Source organism: Ictalurus furcatus, chromosome 4 (genome assembly GCF_023375685.1).
Source record: "Ictalurus furcatus strain D&B chromosome 4, Billie_1.0, whole genome shotgun sequence".
NCBI lineage: Eukaryota > Metazoa > Chordata > Actinopteri > Siluriformes > Ictaluridae > Ictalurus > Ictalurus furcatus.
Genome location: NC_071258.1, coordinates 13414824 through 13427403, shown reverse-complemented (window position 1 = coordinate 13427403; position 12580 = coordinate 13414824). Strand labels below are relative to the sequence as shown.

General features: G+C 40.8%; 1 protein-coding gene across 1 annotated transcript in view; it reads right to left on the bottom strand.

Moving 5' to 3' along the window:
- Nucleotides 1–1488: 1488 nt before the first annotated feature.
- smad3b (SMAD family member 3b) overlaps nucleotides 1489–12580 on the bottom strand; it is a 33057-nt gene continuing 21965 nt past the window's right edge. The window contains exons 4-9 of the mRNA XM_053623053.1: nucleotides 11947–12018; nucleotides 11785–11835; nucleotides 6017–6229; nucleotides 5753–5890; nucleotides 5454–5598; nucleotides 1489–3527 (exon numbers count right to left, since the gene is read on the bottom strand). Of these exons, the coding sequence (XP_053479028.1) occupies nucleotides 3404–3527; nucleotides 5454–5598; nucleotides 5753–5890; nucleotides 6017–6229; nucleotides 11785–11835; nucleotides 11947–12018 (743 nt within the window). The 3' untranslated portion in view covers nucleotides 1489–3403. The remainder of the gene's footprint in view (nucleotides 3528–5453; nucleotides 5599–5752; nucleotides 5891–6016; nucleotides 6230–11784; nucleotides 11836–11946; nucleotides 12019–12580) is intronic.

Genomic DNA, 12580 nt, shown 5'->3' with positions numbered 1-12580 from the left:
AAGTTGATTTAAGGCAAAAACTAAATTACCTGAAAAAATATATAGGGGTAATTATTAAGTACTGAAACCATAAGACAGAAACAGAGATTTACATTTGTCTCACATAATGAGTGTATGGATAAGAACCTGAAACTACAAAGCGGTATTTAAATTTGGAAAAAAAAAAATGGACACTGCTGACACTGTTACAGGAGGAGATCCAGCAGAGTCCACGGCACTGGACACAGTTCAGGGGAGATCAAACCACAGGGATCAACAATTCTGTAAATGCAGTTCCTTATGAGTTCACTGATGAGGCTCATTTTTCACAAGTTCTAAGAGTTTTGAGAGGAAACAAGTGAGCAATATTTCAACATTTAATTGCCTAAGCTGTTGGCAGGAGGCAGCTGCAGTCTAAAGAGTGCCTGCTCAAACAAAGTGCTGATCTTTGTTGGAAATTAAAGAAGTGCAAGACCATGCAATTAATCAAAAGGATCCAGTCAGTGTAATTATATAATCAAAATAATTATACATACAAGATAATACAACCATCTTACTGATAGGACCTGGCTCAATATATATATACACACACATATATATATATATATATATATATATATATATATATATATATATTGTGTATGTATGTTTGTATGTATGTGTGTGTGTGTGTGTATGTATCTATATATATATATATATATATATATATATATATATATATATATATATATATATATATATATATATATATATATAAAAATCCAGCCATGAGAACAGAGCATCCCATGAGAGAATTGAACTGCTGTAATAAAAATGTGAGCACACATCAGGAGCTGCCAGCAGTGCTTTCCTCACCATAACATTCTTTCAAAAAATGTGTTTATAGTCTTCAATTTACAGTAGACCATCCATTTCCTTTGACACAAAAATAATTGGCAGTGACACAGAATTGAACATATAGAAATGTGTGCATGAAGCATTTTTCTTTCACGTGCCCAGATGGTCCCGAGTTTGAATTCTCTGTTTGATGTGCCATACATAATGGTATACTAAGTGAATTAACTTCAGTTAATTAATTTCACAAGTGACTGCAGTGCACCCATAGGATGTGAACGTGTATGTAGAGTGTTCCTTTTTTTATCCACCCATTTTTTTTCTTGGGCTAGTTCTGTTTCCTATGTCGGTGAACAAAGGAACCTCAGACGGGATCGGCCTTCTCTCATATTTACATATATGTAAGTACAAGGGTAAAAGCAGTAGAGAGCAATGATCTTGGATCAGCACACTGTTAAATGCTTGATAAACATGGGCCCTGATCCAGTCACTCACAGGCAGCCTGGGTCTAACCACTCTGAAGCTCGAGGTTCAGGAATTTGACCAGGATTGCCAAGAAAAAAAATCTATAATACACTGGAGTTCCTCCTGGTTCTCTAATACTACATATACTGCCTTGAATAGCTGTAGCTGTAGCTGCTGCATGCAACGTTTCTTGATTCATCAAGCTTTCAATATCACTTTAATAAACTTTAATAATCACTTTAATAAAGCTGAGGCTGCAGACAAGAAGTAGCAAAGCAAAAAGCATGAGAGAGGAAAAAAAAGAAACGTAAAGCAGTTGGTTCTGTGCTACTCACTGTGGCCCTTCTTACAGGCTCTGACATAATATACACTGGGTGATAGAACAAGACACTGCTGAACTCTCCAGTCTGGTTGTTATGCAAAAATAAGAATGACAAAATCTAATATTAAGCAAAATGTTTTTTTTTTTTTTTTTGCAAGTTAATTTTTTTCTCCTGAAACAATGGATACAGTTATGTCACTGACAAACTTCAATTTCCAGCGTTTAACAGAATGATTTGTTTACTCTCTGACAGAGTAGTAAAGACAAGTGCTTCACATGGTTACGGTTGCGCTACACTGGAATAAGTACCATAAAAATGCACAATTTTTCTGTATTTGATACAAAACATACCAAGGGCTTGTAACGTTATAACCAAAAGGCTGTCAAAGATAACACACAGATAACGATGTACATTTTTTTGCGACACCATTCTCACATTTTCCCAGCCTGAGCCTTTGAGCCATGTGTAGCCCTTTCCAGCTTAATTGCACTGCAACTTGTTATGGAGAACGATTGAGAAAGCTGTAGCTGGTCTTTGACATGCAGTCTTCTGGACCATGGTGAGTAACTTTATTTACTTTGAGCTTAGTTTTATATTGATTAAAAATCAGAAACTGTTCATATGCTCTGTAGATAAAGAAAGTGGAACACAGGCTCTATGCCGAAGCGTGTGCTGATGATTTCGTGAATGTAGTAAAAAGACTTAACATTTTAAACATGATTTACCACACAAAACATAATTACACCTACAAGACACCTTCCTCTTCACAGAATGACGTGTTTGAGAAGTTCCTTACCAAATCCTTAATGTGCTGTTGGGCACTATAAACACAATTCACCCAAATGTTCTATATTGGATCAAAAAAAATTTTTTATACTGATTTATACCTGCTGGATATTTTTCCTGAAACCAGTGTCAAAAAAAATTAGTAGCATCTGAATGACATAGTTTCGCATAAAAATAGCTCCAAGTCACAACATAAATCTTAAATATATCTTTCAGACATCTTGTATCAAGATGTGCTTTGTATCATTTTGAAAATAGACAGACATCTAGTTTTCATACTATGAAAAGAAAAAAAAAAGAATACTAACCAGATTAACAGCACTGAATCATCCTAGAAATTGTGCTGAACTGCTCAGTGCATGTAGCCCAGTATGGCATGTGAGCACCAACACACCATAAGAGCAGTACCTAGCTACTGTTCACTTGAAAACAGCCAACAGCTAGGGGGTTATACTCCCACGCAGCCGCTCGAACGAAGGCCGTGGGGACGCCGTACTAACCCTCTCAGGCCTATGAAGTTGCTAAATGCGTGCACAGCAAACTGCTGGGCCTGAGAGAAATTCGGACAGATTCCCCAAATTTAAGGGTTGCAGCTTTTCACGTACTGCAAGCTGTATGTAGGCGATTAATAATAAAAATCTACTTCACCAGTTATTTCTCCATATCCATCTTCAACGAATATGAAGTGTTTAAACTCTGTAAGGTTCGATACCTCGCGTTTTAAGCCGAGCTTAAAATTAAATGTAAAAAAAAAAACAACAAAAAAAAACAGCCAAAATATATACCTATCTTTGTATGACCAAAACAAATCTACATAACATGCACAGCTATACAAGCCACGCTGTATAGGTATCAGCAATAGAAAGTGCTCAAAACTCTGTGTGTGTGGAAATGACTGAACCAGCAAGCAGTGGAGTGACACTAAAAGGAAACACTTGAGAGGACGCCTGTCTGTCTGTCCAGCCTTCTCATGCGGTTGGTGCTTCCTGGTTGTGAAGTCAGTGGTGCTGGGTCATCTATGACACACTGGAGCAGCGGATGCTGGGTGAGCCCATCTGGGTGAGCACCTTGTCTAGCCATTGCAGGGGGCCATTTAAGTGTAGCTCTATCCAGCAGGGGGTGCTGGTTACAGTCTGGCGCCTACAGAGAGAGGGAATCAGAGTAAGCAATGCAAGCTTTTTTTTCATAGCGGTTGAACAAAAATGCTTTTGATTAATTAAGGAATAACACACAATGAACTGCTGTGCAGAGGGCCGTTAGCACCTGGAAGTGGATTTTCATATAACGGCATGGTCTGTAGCTTGTTATTCCGCTTACATGACAGTGATTCGATTTTTTCCCCCCTCCATTTGAAGTTTTAATTAATTACTGGATGACCTCGTGTGTTTTAACAGTTTGTATTTACGCTTAATCTGAAAGTCCACGAGACTGTTATGGCTTACGTTATAGAAGTTTATTCGCTGTATAAGATATTCGCTCACTGGCCTGTCCTGCATTCTCTCTCTTGAAGTTAGCAAGGCAATAAGCACAGCTTGTCATGTTACAGAGAATCTGTGAAAGCAGAAAACCGTCTGTCTGGAGACTCTTGTGTGTCAGACTTTGTGACCGTTAAAAAGCGCGGACACCCAGGACTCCTTCCATAAACGGTACATAAACATGTGCTAACAGAAACCTTCACCACGTCAATGATTAGAAGTTGTTGGGGTTTTTTTTTTTTTTTTTGTTAAACAAGTGTCAAATCTGTTTATTATTAACCTTAGATTATGTGGAGTGTCCACCATACAAGTCTGTGTATGAGCTATTATTATAAGGAAGAATACCACAAGAGCACACACACGCGTTAATAATTAATATATCATTTATTTACTTACAGCCAGAACTATCAGAGCCATGCTGTTATAGATAAATTAATATGCGCGTCCTGATTCGAGAATTTAATTATAAAAGCAAATAAAGCATGTCTTGCCAGGTCATATTCAAACTTTCTACATCACTGCTTGTGACTGATATCCACAGGTGCATCTCAAAAAATTAGAATAACGTGGAAAAGTTCTTTTTTTTTTCCCGTAATTTAATTCAAAAAGTGGAACTGTTCATATATTCTACATTCATTACACATAAAATGAAATATTTCAATCCTTTTCTTGTTTTAATCTTCATGATTACGGCTTACAGCTCATGGAAATCAGAAATCCAGTATCTCAAAATATAAGAATAAAAAAAATTATAATACAGAAATATCGACCTGAGAAGAGCTCTAACCAGCTGATTAACTCAAAACACCTGCAAAGGCTTGACACAATATTCTTAACTTTTCCACGATATTCTAATTTTTTGAGATGCACCTGTAACTGGTTTCGCTAGATCTCACCCTCCATCTCTTTGAATACCTCCTACATCCTACTGCAGCCACCTACTGCGTTCCTGCCCTGTTAGACGAGGCTCTGCTGCTACCTCATTCCCCCGCTCCACTTCTCACAGTGAATCACAATGGCATTTCAAGTGTTGCCAAGTGCTGACAAACTTGACTCTTCCTCCATATCGCATGTGGATATATTTCAGTTCCGTCTGGTCCACATAACCACTTCCCCAGTAACAAACCACAACCATGAATGTTTTAAAGGAGTTTCAACCTCCGCTGGTTGAATTTTCTCAGCAAGAATGATACATGGAGAGAGAGATAAGGGGAGTAAGAGTGAGGGTGTGGTAAAGTTGAGGGTAAGGAAGTGAGAGATTAGGAGTGTATGTGTGCTTATTAATGATGAAGGCTGTAAATTAAAAGCTCAGTGCTGATCTCTGGCAAGGGCCACACATGTTTTGTGAGTCACACCTTACACAATCCCCCCAGCTATAACCTCAATGACCTCGGCTGTGATGCATAACGAGAAGGAGCTGGAAATATTTCACAAGAGATTCAGCTTACAAGTCTCTCCTTGCTGTTGAGGTGCCAACTGACCCTCAGTAACAAGTAAAGTCAAAACCAAACACCATTATAACCTACCTGGTTTTATACCCGTTTGCAGCTGATAGTTTTTAATGCCTGTGTGCATGTATGTGTGTGTTCACCTGTATTCTGCTCCCCATCCTTTGACGAAGCTCATGCGGATTGTGCACATGCGGGTCAACTGGTACACAGCCTCAAATCCCTGATTCACAGACTGAGCCAACAGAGCCGCAAACTCCTGGTTATTGAAGATCTTTAGATTACAGCCTGAAAGGAAAAAGACACACACACACACACACACACACACACACACGTCAGAGCACGCATGAATGATTCATCAAGTACACTTAAGAGTGTATGCCATCAATCACAGCTTTGCTGACACAAGGCGTGCTGTGTGTTTTGTGCGTGCTTGACTCACCTGGAGGAATCTTACACACTGTGGCGGGGTGCCAGCCGTAGCGCTGGTTGCAATTAGGACTCTGGACAAAGATGGCACTGTCACTCAGACACTCTGCAAACACCTCACCACCTATGTAGTACAGCCGTACTCCCCGACCTTAGCAGGAGAGAGAAAAAAATAATAACCAGGTATGTAATAATGTTACAGCTAACTTTATCTTAGCCCAGCACTGCTTATTGAATGGAAATGTCCAGCGGAGGTATAAATGTTGAGGTGTTGTACCGATATGTCTGCGTGTGAGCTCTACAGCGGTGTTGCGGTTCACGTTGGACAGCAAACCCAGGCAGAATCGCTCAGCGTTGGACGGATCTGTGAAGCCGTCCACAGTGAGAGAGGGCTGCGATGCATGGAATATCTCCCCTACCCGCTGGTTCAGCTCATAGTACGAGATGGAGCACCAGAACGCTGACTCACAATATGTTACCGGTTGCAGGTCTGACACACGTGCACATCAACACAAAAAAGAAAATAAGAACTTGAGAAATAGAAAAACAAAGTAACTACTACAAAAACATAAATGCACACCCAAGTACATACTTTAAAGTGAATATTCAGACACACTGCAATATACTGTAGGTTCTGTGAGCAGTGATTATGTAAAGAAATGGGCACAATAACTCACTACAGAGGTTGAATAATGTCAAGGGACAGAAACACACACTCCTTTCATATGAGGTTTCCACTTACATACTTACAGAGTATGACCTCATGAGCATGATCCTCTCTGAGCTCTTTAACCACATGCACTAATGTAGCCATGTGCAAACACACAGTTTAAAATAATACAAATGTTATTGTCAAGTGATGTCTCACAATGTTCCAATTCTCTAGAAAACATCCTGTTCTAGTGTCATCTTAAAGCAGTAACAAACAACTGAGCAGCAAAACAGAAACAATCTTCTTAGTTACCACATTTCCTTCACGTGCTCATTGCCCAATATACAAATAAACTGACCACTGATAGGTTAACCATGACCCACAAACACTCTCCACGAGTTGTGGCTTCCACACAGAGGCCAGCTCCTCTGGCTGTTTTCGAGTACGTGTTAAACTATTACTCATCTGCTGCTAGTTGTCCAAGCTGAATGTATGTTCCATTGTTAATCGGAGTGTACAATCTGTCCTAAACTATACACTGAGTGTGATGTTCTTGTGCAGTGCGTCAAAACTTTGACTAAACACCAAGTTAAACCGTAGTTACACGACAGAGTCGTAGTAAGGTTGACCATTTACTGTCCCACTTCCTCATTAACATGCTGGTGAAAACTGTAAATAAAAGCAATACAATAATATTCGGTGTCCATGTTCTTGACTAAACATTACACTGAATAGCTTTAAACGTGAATATACACTGCTGAATCCCACTGTAAGCAGCAGTTACCATGGCTACTAGCATTGCTCTTAGCTTATACACAACAGTTAACAAACCATTTTATTTTTAAACAACTTATCAAACATAATCTTTTTAACAAAATCATTACTAATATATGATCTTTAACATGTCTAATGTCATAAATGAGCTTACGGCATTGCCTTTATGATGCTTCATACTGGATGCAATTGGATTATTAGAGAGTGCACACCATGTCTGTCTGTTTTTCATGCAGAACCAGGAAGAACTAACAGAACGTGACTAAACAGGAAGTGACATCATCGCATGACAAATATTATTAATTTTACAAACGAGTTTTTTAAACTGAAAAGTAATGATTAACTTCCCATTTTCAATTAAAGATAAGTACCAACAAATATTTTAAGAGTCCTTAAAGGTCAACACACTGCATGTGAGGGCACTAAAAACTTATGGGAGTCCAGAACATTAGTCTCTAGATCAGTCTTTGGTAGAAGTAGAACAATTTCTGCAAATGGCCTCAGAAAGGTTTTTACATTGCCTTGGTCAGTCATTGTCACCTCAACCTTTCTTAGATGTCCATCCTTTCCAGGGAATATGGCAGTGATCCTGGCCATGGGCCAGCAGTTGCGGCCTGTCTGCTTGTCCCTGGGCAAAACTAGATCTCCAACTTGAAGGTAAGTATTCGCAGCTCCAGTGGGTCCAGAACTGGTTTGCAAGAGCCTGAACTTGTGTACAGGTCCTTGTCTGAGAAGTCTCCAGGAGGAGGTGGAACTCCTGTCTTCTGTGTAAGGAGCATTGACGGTGAGAGAATGAAGGGTTGTTCCGGGTCTGTAGATACGGGTAAAAGTGGTCACGCATTTATGATAGCTGTGACCTCTGCCATCAGTGTGCAAAGCACTTCATGGGTTAGGTGAGTGTTTAGCTGCAGAAACAGTGAATCTAGGATTCTTCTGGCAATGCCGATCATGCGCTCCCACGAGCCTCCCCTGTGAGATCTGTGTGCATCCCCGCTCACTGAGGTACCTCTGCACCATTTTGTCCATCCCAAGCTCCTTGCACACTCCAATAAAATTGGTAACGCAATAGGAACTGAGTGTTTCGCAGGGCCTCTGTGTGCAAAGAATCGCCTGAGAGCATTTATGCAGCTGGACGTATCCACAGACTCTATGACCTCGACATGCATAGCTCACGAACTCGTACAGAAGAACATGATAGCCCACCGCTTTCTCTCCGCCTATCCTCCTGTGGTGCGTCTGGTTGTGACAGACTAGGGTCCAAATACATCGAGCCCCACATACAAAAAAGGAGGGCAGGTTTTGAGGCGGTCAGGTGGCAGGTCCACCATGCACTGTTCTTCCAGCTTCCCACGCAGCTTGCGTCAGGTTATGCATTTGTGGAGTACTGAATTTATTAGCATCTTGCCTCCCAAGATCCACAGTCCTGTTGCCCTGATCGCTGCTTCAGTCAAGTAGCAGCCTTGATGTTTCACTTTCTCATGGAGATGTCATGCGAGCAGTAGGGAAATGTAGCTATCTTTGGGCAGAATTATTGGGTTCTTTTCTGCAGTTGAAAGCTGAGAGTGCTTTAGTCAGCCTCCAACACAAATGAGATCGTCCTCCATGATCATCCTGAGTTTCCGCAAGGGGCTACTTCTGGATACTGCTTGGTTGGCTTGGAAGGCTGACGGTTCTTCTGCCTTTTGTGTTGCTTTAAGGATAACATTCCTTGCTTGGGCCGTCTCACCCAGGGAACGAGGTAAATTACATCTGTGCCAACCTTTGCATTTGCTGTTTTGGTTTGAGTGTTTGTAGGATCTTGCCATGTGGATGAGGAATACTACTCCTCTCACTAAGGGGGTGAAGGTGGAAAAGCGCTGGTTCTTCCAGTTTAGTAGCACAGGTTTGTACTTCTGGTCGGATTTCGGAGTCCTTTTCAGGTTCAATTAGCTCAAATGTCTCACTCATTTGTGTTTTCTCTGCAGGTGGCTGACGAAGGAAGAAAGGCCCGGTGAACCAAGAAGTCTGTGCAAGGCAAAATGTAGGTAAATATCTCGATGCATGGTCTGCAAGGTTTTCCTCTGTACGTACATAGTGCCATTGTTCAAGCCTTGAGGACTGACGGATACGTTGGACTCTATTGTGGGCATACACGTAGAATCGTTTTGACTCGTTACAAATATAGTCAAGCACTACTTTGCTGTCTGTGTAGAACTTTATGGCATCCAACTTTAGATCTAGCTCATCCTGGATGTGATATGCCATCTCTACTGCTAAGAAGGCGGTGCACAGTTCAAGCCTTGGGATTATAGGCCTGAACAGGGGTGTTAGCTTTGCCTTGCCCATAATGAATCCTACTTCAACATGGCCCATCTTTCTGAAGTGCTTTCAGGTACATCACAGCACTTATTGCCTTGGTTGACACATACGAGAATACACACAATTTTGCGTACACTGCTTCAGTGAGTGAGCTTGTGTAAGTACGCAGAACATGAAGCTGTTTTAGGTATTGGAGCAAATCACTCCAGGCCTCCCATCTGCTTATCTGGTTATCCGAGAGAGGTGTGTCCCAGTCTGACAGTTCAGAGCTATGTTCTCTGAGGAGGGCTCTTCCCTGGATCATGACAGGTGCCAGCAGACCCAGGGAAAAACACTGTTGACAGTGGAGAGGACTCCATGGCAGGTAAGTGGTTTGTTCATGGTCGATGCGGAGTAGGTGAACATGTCGGTCGTGATCTCCCACAGCGGAACTAAGCTCCGTTGTGTGGGTGCAGTTTCTCCACTCAGATCTAGCTCCTTAATTACTGGTGCGCAGGAAGGCGGGAAGGCCTCTTTGATTCAGCGAATGAGGCCTGTGCTCGTTGGAGCAGGTCGACTGCCTCGGTTTCAGACAGCACGGATACCAAGCCATCATCAATATGGAAGTGCCTTTCCACAAACTTGACAGAATCGGCACCATGCTCCTGTGCACCTTCTTTTATTGCTCTTCGCAGCCCGTATATGGCCACACCAGGAGATGGCCCATTGCGAACGACGTGGACCTTCAGCCGATACTCAACAACTTCCTTGTTGATGTCACTGTCCTTGTGCCATTAAAAAAAATGGAAGAAGTTGCAGTGGTTTTCACGCATCAACAAACAATGGACCATCTGCCGAATGTCCACCATGATTGCAACCTTCTCCTTCCAAAAGCGTAGCAGGACACCCACCAGGGAGTTATTGAGGCCGGGGCCTGTGAGGAACATGTCACTGAGGGAGACACCGGAGTACTGAGCGCTGGAATCGAAGACCACCCTAATCTGATTGGGTTTTTGTGGATGGTAGACCCCAAATGTTGGAAGATACCAGCATTCATCATGATCTCTCAGTGGTGGCGCTACCTCGGCATGTCCACTGGCAAAGATATTTTCTATGAATGCCACATACTGTTGCTGCATCTCACGTTTCCTCTTCAGGTTATGCTGCAGGGATGTGAACCGGTTTACTAATTATTACTTGTCAAACTGTAAGAGATGAGCCGAAAAATCTTGGCTGAATTCTAAAACAGAATGTTCTCCATGTCAAAAGATATGATGATGATCCTGCAAGTATAGACCTGCAATGAAAGAAAATTACTACATTCTGCTTACATCACCAATCAGTGCGATCCAGGCTTGTGCAGAAAATGGTGTCACAAACATTCTTCAAAGTCAGCTTCAGGTAATAAGGATATTTTCTGTCCGGCATGTTCTCTTTAGATTTTGCATAATCCTATCCTGTCCTCCTACTGGCTTTTAGACTGGGGTCATTCAATTTTAATAAAAATAATTACTGGCACTGCTAGAACATCAGCTTGTCTTTGGTCGTAGTGGGACTTAATTGGCCACTGGTGAGCATGTCACTTTGTGCGTTTTAAGACCACCAAACTCCAGCTCACAATCAAAATTGTTTTATAATATGGGATTTGGTCTGTGGGCTGAACATCATACAGTGTAATGCTAGCTTAACATGATTCATCAAACAGGAAATACAAGTATGCTCTTGTTGGTACATGCACCAACAAGATACTTCAAGCAATGTTAATTATATTTTAACCATAGATAAAAATCCATCTTTTGTATTTTACAATTACAAAAATATTTCCCACAAATTATTTTTAATTTCTTAAAATAAAATAATTTCCTCACAAACTCAAAAGAAAACAGAATTCATTAATAGTCAGAGTAAAAACACCTCAAAGAGCGGGCAGGTGTAAGCTCAAATGTAGTGGCAATTTATGTTTAAACTAGGCTACAAGAGAGTTTGGATAGTGTAATCAGCTGCTGCTCTATAACAGCAATGGAGAGGAACAATTCCATCCTCAATAATCACATCATAAAGGCCCTGACACACATGCATGCACACACACACTTTGTAGACATAACGTAACAGATAATTCATATTAGACTAGTTTTCTGTGGGTGGAAAGACCAAATTCGAGAGGAATTTAAAGCCTTTCTCAACAGGGCTGTCAAGCTTGCTTTTAACTTCAGGAAGGAAGATTTCTCAAATTTGGAATGAAAATATTTACTTCTTGGCTGCCTGACCTAATTTAAGGTCTTAAGAGATAACTGTAATACGTGTGCTTAAGATAACAACAAGTAACTGCTGGTCGTTCTTACCAGGGTTGCTACTTGCAGGGGAAACAGGGCTAGGTGACAAGTCTGGGGAACCTGCAACAAAGACATGCTAGATTGAATCAGAAGTATATAACATAATATACCATAATAAAAAAGAATACTCTCATCAGAATGGCATATGGCGGAGAAAAAGAAAGCTCTAACCTGTGTCCATGCTGTGATTCTGCTGATCATTGCTTTCACCATCTTCACTGAGATACCCTGGAGGGGGTGTCTCTGAAATACAAGGCAAATCAAGTACATGCTCAACACCGTAACACACATATTCAACAATTAATGTCTTCACTATTATGAACATGAAAAATAATTAGATTGGTTTGGTGAGACAAAAAAAACTTTATATATATATATATATATATATATACGAGAAACACTCACACACACACATATATATTCATGAAACAACTGGTCTGCTTCTCACTGGTCAGGGGAAACTCTATTATTAGGGTTCTGTGGATTCCTTTTCCACAGAAATGCAGAACATTTCACAAAATTCATATTCATATGAAAAGAATATTTTTTTTTCAGGGTTTCACATATTGTGCAATTTGAGGACAATTTGAGGAAAGTGCTTTTTAGAGCTGGACTGATTTTTAGCAGAAATTGCCAAGTGGTTGGTCTACACACTACTATTGATAAATTTGTGCATTCATTTAGGATCCAGTGCACAAATGTGTGACTCCAAGTTATTTCAGTCATGTTTTAGACTATAGGCATTTCCGAAACTGGGGATACAGCGGGCATTTTTTTATGCCACAGTTGTTGAATGTTTTTATGT